General features: G+C 36.6%; 2 protein-coding genes across 3 annotated transcripts; both read left to right on the plus strand.

The window, feature by feature from the left end:
- Positions 1–672: 672 nt before the first annotated feature.
- Positions 673–7,895, plus strand: LOC129004222 (uncharacterized). Its single transcript, XM_054432709.1, has 6 exons — positions 673–1,156; positions 1,440–1,519; positions 2,165–2,300; positions 2,461–2,650; positions 5,832–6,023; positions 7,739–7,895. The coding sequence occupies exons 1-6, from the start codon at positions 742–744 to the stop codon at positions 7,893–7,895; spliced, it is 1,170 nt and encodes a 389-aa protein (XP_054288684.1). The 5' UTR covers positions 673–741.
- Positions 7,896–9,021: 1,126 nt separating this feature from the next.
- On the plus strand, positions 9,022–17,191 carry LOC129004007 (UMP-CMP kinase 2, mitochondrial-like). Of its 2 annotated transcripts, none has more exons than XM_054432376.1 (6): positions 9,022–9,247; positions 10,137–10,225; positions 11,377–11,515; positions 12,119–12,320; positions 14,012–14,191; positions 16,956–17,191. In XM_054432376.1, exons 1-6 carry the CDS (start codon positions 9,145–9,147, stop codon positions 17,152–17,154), a joined length of 912 nt encoding a protein of 303 aa, XP_054288351.1. In that variant the 5' UTR covers positions 9,022–9,144; the 3' UTR covers positions 17,155–17,191. The 2 variants fall into 2 exon arrangements, with proteins under 2 accessions (XP_054288351.1, XP_054288352.1); XM_054432377.1 differs by having other exon boundaries at positions 9,188–9,259.
- Positions 17,192–25,020: the final 7,829 nt, after the last annotated feature.

The raw sequence follows: 25,020 nt of genomic DNA on the forward strand, positions 1-25,020 counted from the left end.
ATTAATGAAAAGCCTAGCTTATTATATGGGGAATTCGCTAAAAAGGAAGGGTACTATTACCCACACAGCACATGGCGTTCCCAGGACATACTATTTGAGTGCCACATAAAGGGTATCGTGGATATCGAAAGGACATCCATTGTATATCCCACTCTTTAAGAGGTGTTTACCTTCATATAGCCATGTTACAGTAATTTAAGTTATTTTATATATTGTTCATAGCAAATGTTAATTTAACAAAAACATTTACTTACAGTTACTAATCAGGCTGGATGATTAACAGAGTTGATATTGCAGCAACCACTTAAAAAAAGGTTAGCTGCTTGTTTTAGTTAATTGTTGGCTAGGATACAATAATGGGCACAGGCTCTAGAGGATGGTGTAGAAGATTCAATATGGTTGGATTTTTTATCTATTAGAATTAAATATACTTCAGTTGCATCCTTATCTTCTTCAAATACTAATAAAAGTGACATATAGACTGATGTTGCTAAATGCATAAAACAGAGGGGCAAAATGAACACTCACTTACCCAGCTATGAATTTTATTTCAAACAATCATAACATTGAAAATGTGCTTACAACTTACAGGCAGTTAATCCCAAAACCAAAAAAGTGTTCTGGTTGTAGTTTGTAGTACAGTATACAATATTTATATCTGTGAAAACACACCAAGATTAGATTAGATTACAGCCACATTACTACAGTCATTATTGAACTTGCAGGCCATGTAAAACGATTATGATAATGGCCATGAGGCCATCTACTTTGTTGTTTTTGTTAACAGTTGCTATTGTTGTTGCTTCCATTTCCTCAAAAAGAATACTTAGGAAAGGGAAGGTAAACCCTGGAAAAAACAAAGAGAGTGCCAAAAACAAAGATAATCTCAAAAACAAAGCAGATAAGAAGAAAGTAGTTGAAGAGGAATCAGAAGAGTCTTCAGAATATGTTTATTCTGATGAAGAAAAGAAAAAAGAGTCACATATTGAGGAAGATGAGGAAGAAGAAGAAGACACAACACCTGAGGAAGAGGAAAGTGAAGAAGACACAGATAAATTAAGCGGAGAAGAAAAATATGGAGAGGAAAGGTTGGGTGTCTTGCAAGACGAATCTGAGGAAGAAGATGAAAGTTTGTCAGCAAGTGAAGAATTTAAAGGTAATTTAAAGGTTTTTTTTTTTTAAATATAAATAATTTTAAATGGTTAAAAATCAAAGACCATGGTATGTTTATAGTTTTGAATTAGTGTTTAAAGGAAGAAGGCAAATAACTGTTACACTCTAGAGAATTACGCTAACGGCTAACCAAATCTAATTTAAGATTAATTAAAGATAGTTAAGGAACATTCCAAAGTGAATGTTAAAAAAATTAATTTTATACTACTCATTGTTTATGAAGGCTTTATTTATATTTGTTATCTTTAACTGATATAACATTTTAGGAAAAAGCAGAGAAGATCTCGAGGAAAAGGGAATTTTTTACAGCCTTAAGAGTATTAAAGCTTTCTTGACACAGCCAATGGTAAGTTCAAGTACCTTAAAATTAATTTATTCTTCTAAACAAAAGATAATATCTTCTTATTTTTGATTGTTAGTGGTGGAGGTTTGTTTGTGCCTTTCTCGATTTCTGTTGACTAAAAAAATTACTTTTTGGAAATTGCAAAAACAGATATACAATTAATGATTGGTCATATTTTATCAGAAGACTGCTTATTTCAAATACCTGTATCATGCTTCTATGTTTGCTTACTACACTCAAAATTATTGATATGGGTTTACTTGTTGAATACATGAGACCAAATTATATTTCTATCCTTCTTTACCTTTTCAATTTATTTGTTGATCCATTTAAAGATCTCAAATCTTTGGATAAGTAAATTGTGTAGTTCAATTCATTCTAATTACAAATTCACAATTAATTTTGTAACTAGCTGTTCGTCAAAATATTAATCCTATCAATAATAATATCTATAATTAATCCTAAAATAATAAATCACTAAATCAATTTAAGGGGAAGGGGATATAGCAAACTAAATATAGGTAAGAAAAAATACAAAATATTCTTCTTTTGTAAAGGTATAACCTATGAAAAAATGTTATGAACCTAATCCCAAATCCTATGAACATTTGTTATGCTTATCTTATTGTACTTGTATTGTTCTATTAGTATCAAGAGGACGCAGAAATAATTGAAGTTCTCAAGAGATTCAACCATTCTGAGGTCCAAGCCCATGAAAAACATGAAGCTTATAAGAACAAACCTCTAGAAGCATTTTACGTAGTGGACGGAGTAAACCCAGATAGTAAGCAAAATATCTTTTTTACGGCAAAGTCTACATCAACGTCCTAGTACCGGATCACTATAGATAGGATATTTATCCTAAAATACAAAAATAAACTATATAATACTTATAAAATAAATGTCATTTAAGATTCAACATTATAATTGAATATCTTTTTTAGCAAGAAGAAAAGTGGCCCAAACTCTGGCTCACAGGTTGAAGGGTTTATATTTAGTAAATCAACCAAGGATTTTACTTGGTCCTATTCCTAAGGAATCTGGGGCTAAGAAGGCTTACTTCGCACTCAGCAAATATGCCATTGCAAATAAAATCTTGATATCACTCTACCATAAACCTGTGATCGTAGAGAAGTAAGTATTTTTTTCAATAACAGGTTTAATGATTTTACAATCAAGTTGTCGTACTGTTAAAATAATCACAATTTTAGGTCTTAGACTGAATTTTCTTTGGGGAGAGTTCTGTTCAAATCAGCTAAAACAAATATTGATGGGTATTTGCAAGTTTTAACTGTTGTTACGAAGGTATCTATATTTTCCAAACTGCGTACAGTTTTTTTTTTCCTAGGACGCTAGCCCGGAATTGTTTTTCACATTACTTCAGGCTAGACCTAGGGGTTGCTGCATTATCACATAGATAAAATCCATTGGTGATTTGTCGGGATTTTAGCTCTGGGTCTCTGGAACCAAAGTCCCGCTCTAACCACTAGACCAGCTCGCTCCACAAACTGCGTACAGTGGAATTAGTTTTATTTTTTGATTATTTATTTTGTATTTATCAAATAATAAATTTACCACATTAGGAATACTGTATTCTATTACCTTATGTCTCATGGTAAGACCTGGGCCCAGAACTGATTTACTTTTTTCGTTTCAAAGTCCCCAGAGGGCAAAAACACCGTTCAATTAATATCTCCCTATATTATACAACTACTCGTATTATAAAATCTAACTATATATTTTGAGTTTTGATTAATTCTGCTTACAAAAGTAGATTTAGATATGGACTCAAATATCAGGATTCAAAGGCCACTTAAGTCCTGAGGTGAGAGATGGTAGACAGCTTATATTGCAGTACGTAGAACACAGTACATCGGTCTTAAGGTCTCAGATTCAAATCCCGTCGTGCTTGGATTGCTCTGGCAGGACAGGGATCGTGCTTGGATTGCTCTAGCAGGACTGGGTCATGCTCAGAATGTGCATCGTTGCAAAGGGACTGTGGTAAAACTTACTGGTTTTGAGGCTAGGTGGCGTCGTCGCCTCTTCTCCTCAACCCAGCCTGTCTGGACCTGTCCTTGTAGGGGACGCTGGGCTCTGTGGCGGGTGGTTTGGAGAGTTTTTTAGGGCGTTGGGTTTGTGGATGGGTGTTAAGTTCGGGAAAGTTTCAGGTTGGTACAGGAGGGTGTCGTAAAGGTTCGGAGGAGTTTTTTGCACGATTCCACCCTGGGATCAGTGACTCCGTGGTAGTTAAGTGACTTTATGGGTTAGGGGTGATGGGTTCTGGCATCGGGAAGGTTGAATGATGAAGGGGTGCGACGCAGCGGCTTGAACCGCGACGTCGGGGCTGGAAGTGGTATTGGTAAGTACGGTAAGACTTGTAAAGGACAGGGAACGTGTTTTTGGATATCGGGACCTTTTCTTGGCGACACAGACATGTTAGAGACGACGTCGGGGGTGGAAAGGTATCTAAGAGGTACTAGGTATTGGATCCCGGAAGAGGTTTAGTTGGGGAAATTTTCGGGTGGGATATCGGACAACGGGTTTGGAGGCGACGCCGGTGGTAGAAAGGTATCAGGAAAAGGTTAGGTAAAGGATCCCGGAAGGGAACTTTTGGATTCGTTCGGGGAAAATTTCAGGAGGGATACCAGACGACACTGAGAGTTTGGCGGTGACGCCAGTGGCAGAATGGGGTTGGGGAGGCAAGTGGAATTCATAGGTAGGTAGGGGAAGGTGTAACGGGTACAGGGAGTGAATGGGGCACGTTAGAAAGGCTTACTGGTATGCCTATATATATTTGGTATGTATATATATGTGGTATGTTTATATATACAGTAACACCTTGATAACAAGACTCTCATAAAGATTATAAAATAAGTAGGGATGGACGGGTCCCGAAATTTCGGGAATTTTTCGGGAAAAAAATATTCCCGATTATCGGGACGGGATTACATTTGACACGGGAAATTTTCGGGACGGGATTTGGTCCGATCGTCGGCGATTTTACCGCTTCGCGAGTGCCGATAACGCCGTTATTGCGAGCGATAGGTCCGCGAACGCAGGAGACGAAGTCATTTCGATGATTACGCCGTGACCGCGGAGTCTTAATGACGATCGCGCCGTGACCGCGAAGTTTTACCGATGATCGCGCTGTGACCACGAGTCATACCGACGATCACGCCGTGACCGCGAGTCATACCGACGATCGCGTCGTGACCGCGGAGTCCTACCGACGATCGCGCCGTGACCGCGAGTCATACCGACGATCGCGCAGTGACCGCAGAGTCCTACCGACGATCGCGTCGTGACCGCGAAGTCCTACCGACGATCGCGCCGTGACCGCGGAGTCCTACCGACGATCGCGCCGTGACCGCGGAGTCATACTGACGATCATGCCGACGATCGAGCCGTGATCGCGAGTCATACCGACGATCATGCCGTGACTACGAGTCATACCGACGATAACCCCGTGACCGCGGAGTCATGACGACGATCGCGCCGTGACCGCGAGTCATACCGACGATTGCGCCGTGACCGCGAGTCATGACGACGATCGCGCCGTGACCGCGAGTCATGACGACGATCGCGCCGTGACCGCGAGTCATGACGACGATCGCGCCGTGACCGCGAGTCATGCTGACGATCGCGCCGTGACCGCGAGTCATACCGACGATCGCGCCGTGACCGCGAGTCATGACGACGATCGCGCCGTGACCGTGGAGTCATACCGACGATAACCCCGTGACCGCGGAGTCATAACGACGATCGCGCCGTGACCGCGAGTCATGACGACGATCGCGCCGTGACCGTGAGTCATACAGACGATCACCCCGTGACCCGCGAGTCACAAGTTTCTATAGGTACCTGTAAATTGTTACCCTTTTTTTGGCTTTTATAGATCAGTGCCACAAATGGTAAAAATTCATTTCGTATGTCTTTTTTGGTAACTGCAATACAGTACTTTCTTTTTATGCACAGAAAAAAATCCCGTCCCGTCCCGTCCCGAAAATCGGGAAGGAAATAAAAATCCCGTCCCGTCCCGTCCCGAACTAAAAATTCAATCCCGTCCATCCCTAAAAATAAGACTTGTTATCAAGGTTGACTTCTTATTGAGGTTTGCAATAACATGTGATTAGGGGTAAAATAGGTTTAAGGGGATTTGAAAATGACCCTTGTTATCAAGAGTGACTTGTTATCGAGGGTCTTGTTATCAAGGTTCTACTGTATTTAAAAAACAACTATCTCAATATTTATTAGGTAACCATTTTTGCTTAAATTTGCCATATGTATGACACTAAAATATCTTTTTTGTTTTCAGCTACTGGATAGAACATGCAAGCTACATCATGGCCAAACTATGGGACAAAGCAGTGAAGTTACCCAGTCCCAACACAGATGTATATGAGTTCCCAGATGATTTACTGAGGCCAAACGTAACATTCGCAATATTCAACTCTCCTCCGCCAAGAATTGGCAGAAGTCCAACAAAAACTTATTTGAGGGAACAGAGGTAAGCTCTTAAGCCTGGGCCTGCGTCACACTAGGCTACTTACTAGCTGCTATTTAGTTGCGGCTAGTGAAGTAGCCGCTAGTAAGCTGTCACAACGAATGTCAGTAGCAGCTACCTAGTAGCAGCGATTCAGCTAGTCGATGTCATTCCTGCCTTTGAACAGGAAGGAAAATTGTAGTTTATGTGAAATGTCTTCTGTTGGTAAGCCGGGTTGAATTACGGCATTTAATTTTCATGTGTAACTTATCTTGATTTCATAGAAAATATCTGTAACAAGAAGAAACGCTCTTGGGGTGAGGGAGTGTATTAAGAGAAGAGACAGGCTGGGTGCCTCAGGAACACTTATTAGAGAACTAGCTGTTGAGGACTCCAAATCATACCACAATATTATGAGAATGTAGGTAAATAAGTTTGATTAGCTGCCAACCTTGGTAACTCCTTTTATTCAAAAAGAAGACACAAAAATGAGGATGGTAATAACATGCCGAACAAAATTGGAAATAACCTTGAGATTTCTTGTTACTTGTTTAAAACACCTCCAGTGTCCAGTTTCAGGGTGTCCCATAATACAATTTCAACCTTTCTACCGGAAGTGCTTAAAGCTTTTTATGAAGTAATGGATCAATTTATACAATCAAGTTGTCATACTGTTAAAATAATTACAATTTTAGGTCTAAAGCTGGGTTTTCCTAGGAGCGGAATCGGCGAGCGGAGAGAGGAACGCGGAGAGCGGAATTGAAATTAACATGGCATTCCGCTCCGCTTCTAGGAAAACAGTAACATTAAATTGCCTAAGACAAGTGGAGTCCGCTCTCCGCGTTCCTCTCTCCGCTCGCCGACTACGCGCCTAGGAAAACCCGGCTTTAGACTGAATTTTCTTTGTCTGGGAAGGGTTGAATAAGTCCTGGCTAATGAAACAGCTGATCTTTTTAGTCAGTATCTATATAATTAATATGCTACATGAAACTTTGTCGGTTGAACTCCTCCACCATTTCTTAACCGATTTTATCCATTGACGTCTCATTGGAAAGAGCGTGTCGCGTAGATTTGCAAACTGGCCCTACATTTTTTTTAAAGTCCCTTGGGCTTTGCCCCAGTGTCTTTGAAAGTTCCCATGTTATCCTTATGAAGAACATAATTGTTTACATTTTGATCAGCTGTATAATTTAATTGCTGTTATTTATTTTTCAATTCAATGAAATGCATACATTTATTTACTATTTGAGTTTGTGTAAACATAACCCTAAACTTAAGCTGCCTTCAGTTCGGCAGTAAAGGCTGCTTTGTATTTCGACTTACCCAGTTCAAAGAGAACGTCCCAGTCCCGGGTTCGTCTAATCGACCGTACAACCGTATCAGTCTGCTCTGGCTTAGTCTTGGCCTTAATTGCACCCAAGACCTCGGCGAGTTTGCAGGTTAAAGTTTGTAGGTAAACATAAAATATTATATAAGTATTGTTTTATTTTTATCAGGCAAAGAAAATAACTTGATTTTAGGCTCCCTAATCAACTTTCGTGCGATTTCAGTCAAGGCAAAAGGTGCTGACTGCAGCACCAAGTGAACCATAACTATGGCTTATACTACAGATCCAACCCTTGGATCCTTATTAACTTGTCCAAATCTTTACAAGTTCAACTATTTAATTTAGTAAAAAAATACTGAACAGGTAAGTCTTATAATAATATATGTACGTAACAATTAAATTATTTCAACAGGCAGCTGCTGGTGTATAAGAGAGTAACAGGGGCCAAGGTTTATGTAGTCAGATTTCCAGAGTCAGCAAAACATCTGTCAGACAAAGTGGACATGTTCCTACTGAACCAGGGGCCCAGAAAAACACCAGTTTCATTTGAGATCACACTTGCTGAATAAACTACACTCTAGTTTGTTATGCTTGTTCTTACTTTCACCCCTAACTTTTTTGCTATATAATATATGTATTATGCTCTAGAGACAATATTCTTGATTACTCAGTGCCAGAAACCAAAACTCAAAAGCCTTACCTACATAGTAAGTTTATAGAAATGTTGTTTATAATAAAAAATAACTATCTATAATTTATCCAGTCTAGGACCTGTCATGTTTAGATTTTTAAAGTTCTAGAACCATAATGATCAACCAATTACTGTCATAAAATTACATGACATACGGAAAACACACACTGGTACAGTAAATAAACCATACCAGTAACAGAATATAATAAAATATCTATATTTTATATTTACTAATGTTGGTACCAGTAGCTAAGCCTTGAGGTATATGTGAGAAGGAGAGTGTTGACAAAGTTAAGACTTATCTATTTATAGGTACACTCCTCATCCCTGGAAATAAATATAATTTTCAATTTTGAATTATATATTTTTTAAACAACTGGATTTTGCATTTGGTAAACCATCTAGAATTCTCATGTCTTTATGACTGTGTGGCCAATCCCCAATAGTTACTACATATAGCTTTAAATCTGTGCTACCATGAATGTAGTAATGTTTTTTTTTTTTAAGAAGAATGCTGAGTATGCTTGTATACCCTAGTTCTTTAGCTGACATATATTTTTGGCACAACTATGGACTAAATTTACCCAAATGAGCTGATTAAATTAAGGTAAAATGGAGACACAAATATACATAGAAAATGCGTGAGGGGATTCAAATAAAACTTAATGTTCGTAATAGTTCATACAAAGTGAATCATGGTCCAAAAATATATTAACTGCTTGGCAGGTATGTTGAGCTTTTTTATCTTTAATTGAGTTTTGGAATTAAATGGTCATCTCCTTATTGGTATGGTACTGCCTTTTGAACAGCATATTTCAACTCAACATACTGTACAGGTTTCCTGACACAAAACTCATAGTAGTAAAAACATTCAACCACTGTTGTAAGATTTGAAGGTAGGTAAATCACAATTAGTTTTATTGATAAGATGCTATCACTACAATTCACAGATGAAAATGTGTGATAAGCGCAGTTATTGTTTCGGTGTCTTTTTAACTGCCAGTGATCAAGCAGGGATGTTTAAAATTCCCTGTATTTCAGTTTTCTGTTATTTAAAATGAATTTGTAGTGTACATTATGGCAATTACTCAAAAATTTTGTCTAATTTTAAAAATTAAATTAACATAATGATTATAAAAACTAGTTTTACTGGAATATGGATCACATCAAGTTTAGTATTGTGGCTCAACGGAGAAGAGATGGCCGAGATGGGGGAAGAAACGGAGGGCCGTAAGTAGTAAGGTGTTTACAATATTTCCTTTGGGGGATTTAACTTTTATTTCAGTAACTATTATAGTCACACCTCGTTAGTTAACTAAACATTTGCTGTTTGTTTTGTTAAAAAATCTTGTTTTATACAATTATATTTGTACCAAATCTTTTATATATTTCATGTTTGATATCATCTTAATGTTCAGTTATTCTCAAATGCTCCCTAATTGAGGGAACACTTAGTTTATTTAATTATTTATTTATTCAAATGGCAAGGTCACCATTTTTCAATGAGAAAATCAGTTTAGTTTAGGTTTGACACTCAGCATGGAAGCTTTTTGTCCCTGCTGCCCATCCCCATGTTTATTTAATATGTGACAGTGACTTTTCATCAGCTATAGATTTATAGTACCTAACTTATTTATTATGTGTTGGTATAGGATGTGTTACAGTTCGTTCTGGTTCTTACACGGTGTTGATTGTGATATGGCAAGTTTCATTTTTCTATATTGACCAAAAGCCTTTATTGACTGACTCTGAAAATGCAAAGTGTTTTATGGAAATTTTTGGAAAATGTATTATTTGTGATTATGAATAGAATCCCATACATTTCAAAATTTAGAAACGTAGTACCGGTATCGGTAATTAAGATGAGGTAACACGCAAATATGCAAGTAAGGGAAAAATTATTTTACTAACCTAACCCTTTGACATTGAATTTGGATAGTTATAAATATATGATTTTAGTATAGTAATCTAAATCCAGATTTAGGTTCTATATTTTATATCAATCACATAACCAAGGATTGTCTTTATTTTTCAAACTCCCTTTTTGAAAATAAATGTCTTTATCAACTAATTGCCTTGTTTGTTTCACTAACTATTCTTATTATTTCCTTTTTTGTAGCACCAGAGAACTCTACTCTCAGTAGTATGGGAGGCTATGGTGTTTGGCACAGTGCACAAGATATACTTAGCATTTTCAATGGGGAAGAGGTAATTTAAGTGTATTAATTTTAGGAAAGTAGTTTATAAACACATTTAAAAAAATATATTAATTGTTGGTTTGTTTTAACAGAATAGCCATGATTTAAAAAAGAGTTTACAATGATTAATCGATGGTTTTACTATACATACATAATCAATGCACAACTTTCAGTTTTTAAAACTACTAACAAGTCAACACTGCTAGGTATGCAGACAGCTGTTTCTATTCTTGTTCTTGTACTTGTGCATTGTTTGTTTATGTTTATGTTTATGTAGTGGAGTGGATGATATTGATGTTAGGTTATGGTCGTGTTCTGTTTCTGTTTAGTGTTTACCTAGCTTATTTATTAAACAAACTAGCTCAAAGTTCATTCTTACGTTAATTATTTTAATACCGCATACAAATGCCAGTTTCAAAGGAATTCCTTTTTAAATCTTTGTACTTACAAAGTAAACCCCTAGTAATCGTGTTACTTATAGAATGTCCAAAGAGGTTTTGGGGTTAGTCTTTTAAATGTTAGCTATTAATGACCATGACATTTTGCCATAGGATACACATTTATTACTGAAATATATTTACAGTTAAAGGTATAATCCAAAATAGTTGTCGTTTAGCCTAGTTAGCTATTACAATTTTTTGTTAGCCCAGTGCTTAAAATAGCGTTTCAGACTATGGTTAAGGGATGAGCATCCATAGGTCAACCATCGATGTTCACCATCAATGGTAACACTGATGTACCGAAAATATTTATGTTTTTTCAGTTTTTCGTCTGCTTTTTGTACTCTCCAGTAATGGAAAACATCAATATCCCAATACTTGGCCAAAAACATTGGTAACCTACCATCGATGTTAAAAACATCGAACATCAATAGAAAAATATTGATGTTTTGAAAACATTGACTATCGATGCTCATCCCTACTAACTTATGGTGTGAGAAGAAGGGGTTTGATTCCCAGCTTATACCTTAACTGCTTGCCCTAAAAAATAATTTGTGTTAACAGTAACTTATGTTACCGTACCTTTTTTAAAAAATTCCACAGGCATGGTAACTGTTATTGATCAAAGATAACTTATATAATTTTTAATCTAATTTGGAGTTAAGCCGAATAATTGTCAAGTGAATACAGTTTTGCTTTTAAACCAAATTTTGGGTTGTAGTATCAGAAGTTGCCGGGTATAAGAGCTGTTGTATCAACCTATCAAGAACTCTTGAGTCAACCTTCTTATGACCCTCATGATGACCCACCAATTGACCTTAGACATCCCTTCATTGCTGTTGAGGGGACCCACAGGGATAGTAAGTAACTTACCCTACAATTGTTGTTTGAACTAAAAATTGCATTACTCTGACTAATTTGTTAAATGTGGTAACAAATCAGTGCGAGTTACAGGTTCTTTTCTCACTATATCAAGCAATTGTCACTGTTTGGATTACCGGTAAGTAGTATCAACCTAGGCCTATTGTCACAAAAAGCCTAGAAGAAATAAATAATTGTTATTGGAGACTGTCTCCGGCGTCTCTTATTGAGAATGATGATGACTTGGTGAAATTGATTTCCATTGCAACATAGGTACAGTAATTTTAAATACTGAGAGGGATGGGACGTAACCTAAATGTGTATTTTAACTCAAATATGAATGAAGGATGATTATAAAATGGAGTAAGACACCTTTTGTAGCATTATTACAGTACTGACTTAGAACTGTTGTTACATTGCTGTTTCCAGGGCCATTTTTTAAAAGCCCAATGGTAACTGAGAGCTAGCCTTTTGGTCTAGTTTTCCTATCATTGGACTTTTAATAAATCCAACTCTTTTCTTAAACTCGGGCTGTCACTAGCAATAGAAGAACTAGTTAGGAGTAGCAAGCCTAGTTCTAATCAAAGAAATTTTGTTTTTAGGCCGAATCATATTGGGCAAGGAGTTGGCCAATTATCTTCGAGCAACTTATCTGGGTAACCCCCCACGTTCCATGTTGCCTTTGCGTCGGTTGTTCGACCGCGAAAAGGGAATGCTACGCAAAGCATACTTCTCTCTATGCATGTATGTGGGAGCACATCACGTGAGAGAAACATGGGTGCGGGAGCCTGTCGTCACTACAGGGTTAGTTGAAAACTTTATGCTCAAAGTTTTAAGATAGGTAGATTATAATTTATTTTGATACTGTACTTCAGTAGAGTCCCGAAAATTCAAACTAGCAGGCATCCAACCCTATTTTAATTAACGATAATCCGATAAAACAGATTTCTGTAATGATTGATTATTGTTATCGCAGGAGATGTTTACGATTTTGTCAATATTGGAAAAGAGGTTTTTAATTTCGCTATGACCACAGAAGGTGATCACAATTCCGTTGTAACCTCAGAAGATTTTTACAATTTTGCCGTGGTCTTTCTTTTTGTGAGTGCAGAAAGCCTCTGAAGATGCGCAATTGGTAATTTTGCCACGATTGCAGGTGATATGTTCATGGTTTTGTCAGGATTGTCAGAGACGATAATATAACGATGTCTTCACAACCACTATTTTGCCGTGACAAAAGAATAGGCCTACTTTATTGTTTCCGCCGTGGCTGCAGATGTTTTCAATTTCATGTTAGCATCATACTAAAGCAGTGCTTCCCACAGGACGAGAATTTTCGCTCTTCATCACGCTTACTTGAGCCTCGCCCTGTGGTCAAGATGGGAATACCACATGTCGTAAGGCGTGGACTGTTCACACGAGACACGCTTCATAAGTTAGTCTCTCTTTTGTATTTAGTCCACCTCAGACAACGGCAGAGTGTTTGAGAACTGTGCAGTTCTGTTGTTAGTATAATTTTATTGCAATTTTAGGCAATTACTCTACAAGTTGAGTCATGATCTTTGTATTCTTTGTAGCTTGCACCATACAGTGACCGCTCTGCAGCATAGGCCTACAATTCAAGGAACTTCAAAGTTTCATTGTCGTGAAACACCACTACTCGTACTACATGGTTTCAACATAGCACATCCCTGAAGTTATACAACACTACCATAACACTTTAAGAAAAACCGCCTAAAACAGCTAAGAAAGCAAAAATTGGGCTGCATATGCCCAAATATTCTACCTGTTTAATCCGAAGTGTGGCCATTTGTTGATAATAAAACCACACCACACCGAGTTACCTCACCGGAAATGCAATCCACGTCGATCCCACAGAGCGAATTTTCACAATTTGATCCTTACTACTATGCCTCACGCCCCTTAGGAATGCTGCTTAACATCTTAGAAAAATATTTCCAAACTTTAGTTTATAATATTCAAAATAGCGGAACTCGACTGTACTTTGATGTCTCCCACTAGAAGCACTGTTGTGTCGTGGTTTTCATTTTGTTGCTAGCCTATTCATTGAAAAATTCTCACTCATAATAGCTTTTTTATTAGGTAATTTCTTCATTTTCGGCCTGCAACTTTTGATAGGATTTTGGGGCAACAACAAAAAAAGAATTCTGCTAGTAATTTTTAATGAACAATTAGAAAAACCCTTATTCTTAGATTTTCTGATCCAGTTAAAGAGTTTTATGGCGTACAGGATCGTAATCTACCCCTTCTCTAGGTTGAAAGGAACCCGAAACTTGAAGATGGGTACGTCTACAAAATATGGGTGCGTAGTATAAATAATATAAACCCACCACCAACAACAACAAGTTAAACATTAAATCGTACCATGCTATTTGAACGTTGCTGTAACATTATCACAATATGTAGGCCTAGTGAATTAAATCATTAGGTTTTACACTTGTAGTGCTGTTGTTGAACTAACTCTTATGCTACAGGTATTGGCTGGACCAAGCAGCATTCTCGATAGCCCAGAGATTCTCGTTGATGAATTTGCCGCCAGAAGGTCATCCCGTATACGAGTATCCTGAGGATCTCGTCAAGCCTGATGTGGCTTTTTTTCTCAACATCCCTTCACTCCGAGGATCTAATAAACCTCCAAACCCTTTCAAGCCTAAGTAAGTATCTTTGGGAGTTACCACCACATCCAAGTCAAGTATATATGAAGTTTAATGGTAGTTGACTTACACTTGATCTAGTTCTACTTTCATTTTTGAAAAATTGTTGTCTAACACCATTGACTTTCAGTATTGTATACTTACCAATCTCCCTTAAGTACGATTTCGGCAATATAGTAAACCCCCTAGGTGTTCTTAGTGGCATGATTATTTTATTCGCCAACACTATTATTCCGCCTTAACTACAAGGGCCATACAAAAGTAACAGACATTTGGTCTCGGTGCACCTTGGTACTAGGCTATTCCCGCCATAATAGCATCAGAGCGTTCTTACACTCATTAGGCATCCAGCTATGGTAGCGTTCCCATTATTTCCCTCGTACTTTTGTTCTGCAGTGGAGTGTTAAAATGACTGCTGTCATTTGCATAATACAGTAGAGTCCTGCAAACTCAGCGTAATGTGGACTCGAAGGGTGCCGAGTTTGTGAAATGCCAGGTTATCGGGAACTAGGGTTAAAAATAAGAACAATACAATTTTTATTCCTTTTAGCTGACTTATTTATTTACATTTATTTCACAAGTAGGTATTAAGTCATCAGATATAGTACAACAAATCCTTGGTAAGAGTTGTAAATGCTTTGACTTGAGCCCATGTTTAACTCGGACTCAAAAAATCACTAATTTTCTGAGCCAGGTGATGGCCGAGTTATCCAGACTGCCGGGTTATCGAGTGCCGAGTTTGCGGGACTCTACTGTATCAAGTTTTGAGGTGTGCTTTGTTATCAGATTTTTGTAGGATAGCAACAGGTTTGCTTGGATTCTTGATTCTTTTTTTCTTGTGCGAGCTTGGGTGTATTTCCATTCCACTGACTGCCATTGAAAGTTAACATAGGTACTTTACCCAAGTCTTGTTACCTGTTAGGATGCGATCTGCCATTCTCAGTGCGAAACAGATGACAAATCAAGTGGAGCTTACAGGGAGAGGTTCCAGGTTATATATGGAGGGGTGGGGGTTAGACGTCCCACTAATGTGTAGGAGGGCAGACATGTTTACACTGTGTGTGTTTTCCCCGCCATTCAATGACCGCTGTGAACCTCGTGTCTTGATGCTTCCAGAACTTTCTTAAACACACTTGACTTTGATTTTGTTTAAAGTTGGCATCCAAGTGTTACTTAGATCAAATCCTTGGTCTTTGTTGAAATTGTCTGTGTGTTTTCTAATTTCTATGCCTTCCAGAATCTTTCTTTTGTTATAAATATAACTGGAGGCTAAAATGTTGATATTTTAAAATCAATTGCACGTCTTGTAATAAACCAATGTTCCGCTGTTGCTGAATTTTATACTTTACAATTTTTGGTAGACCTGTTATTCTAGTCCTGATTAATTTTCCAGTTTTTGCGACGTAACATTATCCACAGCTAAATTGCACGTAATATATGCCTGACGTGTGCATTTGTAATTTATCTCTTACTGGATGGAGCAACTGCTTAATTTTGTGTGGGGTTTATAAATAGTTTTAATTTTGTACTTTCTCAAGAATCTGCCAATTTTGTCTGTTGTTCCTTTAGGCCTATACAGTGAAAAGGCTCTGTTTTCATGTTCCAAATTGTTTCTCCGATTTTTGTTTTTTCCGTGTATTGGAGATATACTTCCACTAAAAACCATCCAATAATTTATGATGTTTTATAAACTAACCTTTTCAATGGAAGAGATTCACTTTACCACATTGTTTACCTACTTTATAGCACTAGTGTGGTAAAGTAATGGACCAATAAGGTCAAGGATTGAGAGAAGAAGTAAAATTGTAATGCTTTGTATGCCAACCTAAGCTGTTAGCGACAAATTCAATTGTTGATCTGACGACTTCTAACAAAAACTCACACACTCTTTTCTTAAAACCGTGAGGTGAACTTAACGATTTTCTAAGACCCCTTTTATTCACCGGGGCTGCCCCCCAGCGGTCGCCCGCAGCGGTTTTGTTAATTACCATTGCAATGGGTGCTTTTATTCAAATAGGAGCGGTCTCAGAAGTTGCAGCTAGCTGCGGAGGTTTGTAAATTCACCCGCTTGCACTTAGAAACCGCAGGCGGCGAGCGGTTCGTATATGGATTGTGTTATATGGGTTTGTTGAACCCAACGCGGGAGCCCGACATTGCTCTCGCATTGCTGCCAACCCATGTCACCAGTGTCACTCACTACACAAGGTCTAGTCATTGGCTGTGCGCATTGTACTTAACTGTAGTTGTTTTGTCCTGTAACTAGCTAAAGCTCTCACCGTTTAAAATGACTTCATGTTATGTTACGGACATTAATACAGAACGATTTATCGACAAAGTTAAGTCAAGAAGTTCTTTGTGGGATTCGTTTTTCTTTTCAAAAATATAAGAATTACGAATTGTTTTACATTTATTTACCTACATAAATATATAAAACATTTTAATCTGCCATAAAACTTTCTGAACTATGAACAGGTAACAAATTGGTGCAGCAGTCGCCTGCAGCCGCGGTGAACAAAATGGGCCTAACCAACAGTTGCAGAAGGCTTATTGAAAGATTTGGAAAATGTCAGCTAGTTCTAGAAAAACGATCCTAGGTAAAGTAGGTAAACAACTCGGGTAATTAGCCTTTACAACACTCATAGAAGTTTCAAGGCATTTGCCAAAGCCAGTACCGTACCTTGAATTTCTACCTGTTATCTTTACATGATTGTCGTAAACTACTATTACTATATGGTGTTTCAACAACTTTTCTCCTATTTTCCAGGTTGGTTGAAGTATACAGAAGACTACGAGGTGTAAAAATAGTTGAAATCAACTCCACCGGCACTTACAGGAAGATCTTTGAAATCATCAAAACGCATCTCAAATTTATGTTCAACAACAAAGATCCAGTGACAGAAAAAAATCAACTGGAATTTTGGGACGGAGATCAGTATGGCCATGACAACGGTTTTGACATGTAAATAGGTGAAAATAAAAAAATATTATTACTGTTTGAAAGACGTTTTACTTGCTCTTTAGAACTGTGTAGAACTGCATTGGTATTTGGTAGTTAAATGTTGCTAAACAAATCAATAGTTTTCTATGTGAAGAGAAAAATTTGTTAGATTCTAGTAATAGGCCTGATTTAAAGGATAACTAGCTTTCGGTTTATAATCTATATATTTAATACGCTAGGCATATTTTTGTCATAATTGTTTTGGAGTGGTGGTGCTACCGATCACCATGTCCAAGGTGCCGTTAGAAAGGTAAAACACATATAAAAAAAGGTAAAGGGTAAAGTAATATATTAAGAAAGGTAAAGGCATATAGTTTTGCCATCAAACAAAAAAAACTTTGGAATTCCATAAGGGCTCTGCCCCAGTGGCCTTCAAAGTTTCCATGTTATTCTTAGGGAGAAAATGTTTGTTTACATTTGAACAGATGAATACTTTCAAATTGACACTAATATTTGAAACAGCTGGTTATACTAAAATTTTGCACAAAATCAAAACATAACCAAAAAACTTTCGACATAATGGAGACTATAAGACGTTGACCAGGACGGCCAATAGGAGGAGGTCGACAGACAAATTTTAACTGGTAGACGAGAACGAAATACAAATAATACTATTGTTGTTGATAGTCGAATACAGCAAGCACCCTTCCGTGCTGGGTTTAAGCATTGACTATATAACACTATAGATTGAAAGCCCCATGCATTTGGTTGTGAACAAGCAATCAGCACACTCTGATTAAATCATTTTTTCCAAGATGGCGCCGACTGGCAAACAGGCTAAATGTGGGTCTTGTAATAAAATTGTTTCTAAAAATTCTAAATCGATCGGCTGCAGTGGAATTTGTCATTCGTGGTTTCACGTTAATTGTGTGGATATTAATGATGAAGAGTTTCAACACTTCTGTGATCTCAATGGTAAAGCTGTGTGGTTATGTGACGGCTGTCGACCTCTTCTCAACACAATGAACACTCGTGAATCTACTGCTGATATTAATTCTTCTCTATCTGAACATGTCAAGAAATTAAGTGATCAAATTCTCGAACTTTCAAGAAATCATGAACAAATGAATCAAGAAATTAAGTCTCTCAATGAAGATAATTTTAACCTCAAAACTGCTCTGAGCAATCAGGCTGAGGCAATTAGTGATTTATTGGTTGGTGACGCTAAGCAAACCTATGCAAGTAAGTTAAAAAATCCTATGATTCCAAAATACATTTCCAACTTGAACACTAATGGACAATTAAATCCTCAAATTCCCCAAGTCACTTCTAGGCCTAGCCCTGTAAATAACTATATAGGCCTAGCTGATGAAAACCTACCGCTCGCTTCACTTCAAGTAAATTGCACCCAGTCTAACGAAGATGATTTCAAGTTAGTGAGCAAACGTAGAAATAAAAACATTGATAGGCCTAACAGTGGAAAATTTGATAAGATCAATCCTAAGACTAGGCCTATGGTGTCAATTCCTGATCGATCTGGGCGAAAATCTGTTAAAGCTCAAACAAACAAGTTCATCACAGGTCAGTCGTCCGAGACTGGTACATTATCTTCAGTAGAAAGGAAAGTTTATTTATTTGTATCAAGGCTGAATTCCGCTACTAAGGTTGAAGATATGGAAAGTTACATTCGTAATAAAATACAAAGTGAACCTGATGTTGTAAGTTGAACTCTAAATATCCAGAGGAATATTCTTCATTCAAAGTGGGCATCCCATCTAATGTGTTGGATGATGTCTTTAACTCCAACTTCTGGCCTAAAAACATATTTGTATCTATGTTCAATAACAAGCGTAAGCCTAAGCCTAATGTGGATTTAAACTCCCAAAGCTCTGCGGAAAACCTCGTAACCTAACAGTGCCTATGACTGTCTCTGCTTCTAGTATATTCAAGGCTATTAAACTGCTTTTTTTAAACGTTCAAGGTTTGGAAGGTAAATTGAATATGCTCAACATACATTGCAACATAAATAATTACGATGTTCTTTGTCTTAACGAAACCTGGCTAAAGGATATTCAAGTAAATTTTATGATTATGCAAGGTTATATTTTAGCCTCATCTTACTGTAGAAAAAGTAGTTTGAGAGGTGGAGTTTGCATATTTGTCACTAAAGACATTGTGTATATGAATATTGATATTCAATGGCTGTGCTCCGATATACATTTTGAGTGCTGTGTGATCAAGCTAAGTCGCCCAAATATCATAGTAGGCAGTCTTTATCGCTCTCCTACTGGTGATATAAATATATTTTTGGAAAGACTTGAAAATTTATTAATTTATTTATCTAGTCACAAGTGTTCAATTATTCTTGGTGGCGATGTAAACGCCAAATTTGATGTAAATGCAAACCTTCCATCCGTCAAAGAACTAAAGAACCTGCTTAAGCAATTTAATTGTTGTTACACAAACAATCAGCCTACACGGGGTAAGGCATGTCTTGATAATGCGTTCACTAACTGCATGGACTTTGACTGTTGCGTTGTTCACCCGCACATAGCTGACCATGAAGGACTCGAAGTGTTGGTTAGAGTGGAAGACTTTGTCGATTCAAACCTGAGGAAGCCTACTGAGTCAGTTACCTTCAGAGATACATCGGCAGCAAGTTTGAACAGTTTAAATTCACATTTATGTGATATTGATTGGTGTCCAGTGCTCTCAAAAGGTAATGGGTCTGCTGAACGGACATTTAAATTGTTTTTTGATAGTTTTATGGAAATTTATAATGTAAGTTGCCCTTTAAAGACACTTCACAAAAAATCCTTTAACTCAAAAAATCAGAGAAAAGTAGTTCTTAAGTGGTATACTCCTGAATTAAAGATAATGAGAGAAAGAGTTATGGCCTATCTTACAGTACATAGAACAACTAAATCTGAACTATCTTTTAAAGCCTACAAAGCTCTACGAAACCTTTATAAAAATGCAGTGAATGAAGCAAAGATGTCTGCTAACATGAACTTTATTGAATCATCCAGTAATAAGTGTCAGGCTGCCTGGTCTCTGATTCGTAAGTCTACAACCTCGACTGCGGAAAGGGTGCACTCTATGATCTCGGCAGAGCAGCATAACAACTTCTTCTTGGAGTCAGTGCAGTCAGCGAAGGCATCCATCATCCCACCTCCTGTCTCTTCTAGCGACCTACTTCATAACACGGAGTACCATCAGCAAGCCTCGTTGAACCAGTGGTTGCCTGTCTCTCAGGATGAAGTGTTAAGTGTGGTGTCAAAGCTGAAAATGTCAAAAAGCAAAGATGCTTATGGTGTGTCAAACGCGGTGTTAAAGTCTGTGATAAGTGCAATCGTAGTACCACTCACTCACTGTGTAAATGTTTGCCTAAACGATGGAGTTTTTCCTGAATCCCAAAAGATTTCACGGGTAGTTCCAGTGTTCAAGAAAGGCAAGAAATCTGAGGTTAGTAATTATAGGCCTGTATCATTAGTTCCTTTGTTTGGTAAAATTATGGAGCGTATTATCTATAACCAAATGTGTTTCTTCCTAGCAAGTAATAATATTCTTAGCGAGACTCAATTTGGTTTTCGTAAAAAGTTATCCACAATAGATGCAATTGAGTCGATGTTGTTCAAAATTATTAAAGCTTTTGAAGACGGTAGCTTTGCTCAGATTACTGCTTGTGATCTGAGCAAGGCATTTGATCTTGTAGATCACTCTGTGTTATTAGATAAATTAAGTTTTTACGGCATTAGGGGTTCATGTTTGAAGTTTTTTGAATCATACTTGCATGGAAGATCTCAGTTTGTAGAGTTGAAGGGTGATCGTTCAAGATGTCTGGATGTAATAATGGGAGTACCACAGGGTTCTATCTTGGGGCCTTTATTATTCCTTTTATCAATTAATGACCTACCTGCCAATGTGTCCCTTTCTTCAACTACAATGTTTGCAGACGACACAACCTTTCTTAGTATAAGCAATGATACAAATGTCTTGTCTAATATTGCCAAAAATACTATTTTAGAAGCCAAGCAATGGTTTAGTGCTAATGGTTTGATTATTAATGAGAATAAAACTCAACACTTACTCTGTCAGACTAGAAATAGAGTCGAGGATTACAATGAACCAAATGACATAAAAATTTTAGGTTTAGTGATTGACAACTGTTTGACCTGGTCTCAACACATTGATTTCATTAGTGGTAAGTTGTCTAGGTGTATTTATCTTCTTAAATGTCTTAGCTCTAGTCTGCCTCAGAATTATTTAAAGTCTGTGTATTATGCTTTTTTTCACTCAATTTTAAGTTATGGTATTTTGTTATGGGGAAACAGTACCCATGTAAATAATGTATTGTTAATTCAAAAGAAGGCTGTGAGAATCATAACTAGATCTCGCCGAAGAGCACATTGTAAACCGTTATTTGTGGGCACTGGCATTTTAACTGTCATTAATGTTTTTATCCTGCATTGTCTGATTAATGTTAAGAAAAAGGAAAACGAGTATGATTTGCGCCAAGACATTCATGGTTATAACACAAGGAATAGGGGTCTAGTTGATGTACCTCACTGTAGGCTACAGAAAACTGCAAACAGTCATTTTGTTTTAGGTATTAAATTATTTAATAAGCTTCATCCCCAAGTCAAGTCCTTGCCGTTAAGTGTCTTTAAAAGAAAATTAACTATGTGGCTTTCATCTCACCCATTTTACAAAATTGAGGAATTTTTTGAATGTGATCTCATTTTTTGCTAATGTTAAATGCTTTTAAGTTAGGCTAGGATTTTTATTACTGTAATTAATTTTCATATTTTTCATGTTCACTATTTTGATATGTTTTTTACCATATTCCATCTGTGATAATGTTAGAAATTTTGTTTAAGTTAGGCTAGGATTTTATTACTGTAATTGATTTTCATATATTTCATGTTCACTATTTTGATATGTTTTTTTTACCATATTCCATCTGTGATAATGTTAGTAATTTTGTCCCTCTATGTTCATTGTACACCTGTGATAACCATTAGCCTTTTTAAGAAAGACCCACTATTATTCATAATTTAAGTTTGTTAAGTTTGCCTATTTTTTAAAAATTATTTTAAACCTGTTAAATGTTCAATAAGGGCAGCCTATATTTTGGAATTTTCATGTCAAATTTTAATAATTATAAGTATCGTATCTTATATCTTTTACAATAATAATGACGATGTCAATTACAATAATGTATTGTTTAAAGACTGAATAAATGACTATTCAAATGACTATTCAAATGACTATTCTGGCGGGAAGGGGCGATCATAGCGCTGACGTCACCGACCAGTAGGTGCTGCCACGATGTGGCGGGCAATGAAAACATAGTGCTGTCTGCTGTTACGACGCAATGTGAATGTACAGACAGCCGACAGCTGAGCCATGCTACCCGCGCCCACGTGACTTGCCGGAACTGCACATCCGCTCCCCGCTCGCCTCGAATTCGTGTTGTTAGAAGTGAAGCGCGACTGATCATTAATTTAACTGCTTCGCTAAGAATCTGAGATATTAGACAGGGACTCGTATCCTAATATTTATCGTGATATTTTAGTGGTTAGTAAATTTGATTGATAAAAAAGATGTCCTGTAGATATGTGTAGATATGTGTAGATCCTGTAGATCTGATATGTACAGTAGGGAACTGTACAAAGTCTCTGTGTTTTGGACGATTTTGATATTGTGATATCAAATTTACACTGCTTAACGTATAATTGAAATAGCCTTCAAAATACACAGCCTTTTATAATACTAGATGTTAAAAATGTTCACAAATCAATGGGAAAAAATAACCAAAATGGTTATTTGAAATTTTTAACAGCGGGAATATATTACAAACTATTAAAAATCCGAAACGACCTTCACCCCCAACATGGTGATCACAAGTGTGTTTCATACATAATTGAAGTTCATTACCTAAACAATATCCTTTGTTTGGTGATTTCAGAGATAGAATTGACATTTCGTATGTATACTTCTCCACTGTGTACATACAGCAGAACAACGTTTACAATTCTTTATTTTTTAAACCATTGTTCGTATAACAATAAAATATAAAACACTTGCATCATTCTTGCATGCTAATCTTTTACGCTTTGAAAAAGAAACCTCGCTCACCCAAGATTGGGATTACAAATTTCCAAGGAGTGGCGAGGGAGGCGTTCACAGAAGAGAAACTTTTATTACCCTGCTAAAAGCCCTAGCTGAATGACAAGTGGTCCTAGCTGAATGAATATTGTAAATTACCGAATTAAATGTAAAACCTGAATATTGTAAAAAATAGAAAATAAAACATATTACCATTGACTATATAACACTACATATATAAAATGTAGTGTTTTAAAGTCAATGATATTACCAAAATAAGTTTGACAATTAACAGTACCCATACGGTACTTTCCTGTTAAAGGGAACATTCATTATTATCGATGATTTTTTTCTCGATATATCGATATTAACAAATTGAAACATATCAGCTGACAACTACGAAAAATATTGTGCAGTCAGTATCAACAAACATTAATGAAATGAAACTGTTCTAAAAAAAATAACCTAACACAACTAACCAAACTTGCTGTAACATTTAAACATTCCGTGTTTATAACTTGCCTTTTATATTCAAACCCAAACGAATTTTTTTTAATGGTACAGCAAGTTTGGTTGGTTATGTTAGGTTAGCTTAGAACAGTTTCTTTTCTTAATCCATATAATAGACTATTTTAGCCTAAACAAGATCAGTTAGTTGTTGTCAATTTGTAATGGATCGGAAAACAAAAACATCGATATATCGAAACAAAAACATCCAAAAAAAAAAAAAAAAATCATCGATAATAATGAGTGTTCCCTTTAACAGGAAAGTACCCATCATACTGAACAATGACCAATACGACTCAATAATAGTTCATCTATGTCATGTTTTGATACCTCTAGACAGACACGATTATCACTACATAACGTCTTCATTTTACTCTTAAATCCAATACAGCAATATATCATATTATATTTTAGTAATAAGATAATTATTAGCATTTTTTAGACTAAAATACAAACATTTATTTTTTTTTATTTATTGAAAAGTATTTACGTACTATACAATTAAATAACCCTAATTTGATTCCTCAACACCAGTAGAACACAGATGTATTGTTTATGATTACAACACTTTCCGTTGTTGTATATACTTGAGTTACTGGAGACACCTTTGAAACACAACTGTTATTGCCGTACAAGAAAAATAGCATCTGTTAAATGTTAACTTTTCAGTTAATGCTTAAATATATTTACATATGTTTGATACATATGTTACATATGTTTGACTTTTTCATTACTATTTACACTAATTATATTCATGGTTATACGTAATAAATATTATTTTTACACATTTTTTTTATTTCATTTAACACTATTTCAGTTTAAGTATCACATCACTTTGTAAAAAGTGTAATGCAAAATGCCTGAATTATTTTGCAATGCAGATTTGTCACATTATTTTTCAAACCAGATAACGAGAACCCCAGCGTATGTAGGAGTAGGCCTATATTTTCTTTTAACACATTTAACAAGCATTTATTTGTATACAGCAGAACCAAATCTTTGACCAGGGTGTTTTATATTTTTATACATTGGGTTGTCTGTAGCTGCCGATGTGGGGTCTTCATTTGCTAAATCATAGGGCCATAAACGAGGGATCGTAAACTTTCACCGTACCCCAGCTTACAAAAGCCGAGATATCCTCGCGGTCACGTACCTGTGGGCATTGACTATGCAGCGGGGGTGTTTTTTACAGTCTGGGAGATCCAAACAACAGTTTGGACTCAACAAGTTTTCTTTGTACTGTACATAAGCAAATAAGAAATCATTTTTCTGT

Source organism: Macrosteles quadrilineatus, unplaced genomic scaffold, assembly GCF_028750875.1.
Source record: "Macrosteles quadrilineatus isolate MER2022 unplaced genomic scaffold, UCM_ALF_1.0 Scaffold_9__3_contigs__length_116548681, whole genome shotgun sequence".
Taxonomy (NCBI): domain Eukaryota; kingdom Metazoa; phylum Arthropoda; class Insecta; order Hemiptera; family Cicadellidae; genus Macrosteles; species Macrosteles quadrilineatus.

Excerpts from the sequence above, each read along its gene's own strand:
- LOC129004222 (XM_054432709.1), top strand. The coding sequence starts at position 742 with ATGATAATGGCCATGAGGCCATCTACTTTGTTGTTTTTGTTAACAGTT. Across the intron at positions 2,651-5,831 it reads AAACCTGTGATCGTAGAGAA|CTACTGGATAGAACATGCAA; the intron begins GTAAGTATTTTT and ends TTTTGTTTTCAG. Across the intron at positions 6,024-7,738 it reads ACTTATTTGAGGGAACAGAG|GCAGCTGCTGGTGTATAAGA; the intron begins GTAAGCTCTTAA and ends TTATTTCAACAG.
- LOC129004007 (XM_054432376.1), top strand. The coding sequence starts at position 9,145 with ATGATTATAAAAACTAGTTTTACTGGAATATGGATCACATCAAGTTTA. Across the intron at positions 10,226-11,376 it reads GCATTTTCAATGGGGAAGAG|TATCAGAAGTTGCCGGGTAT; the intron begins GTAATTTAAGTG and ends TTTGGGTTGTAG. Across the intron at positions 14,192-16,955 it reads CCAAACCCTTTCAAGCCTAA|GTTGGTTGAAGTATACAGAA; the intron begins GTAAGTATCTTT and ends CCTATTTTCCAG.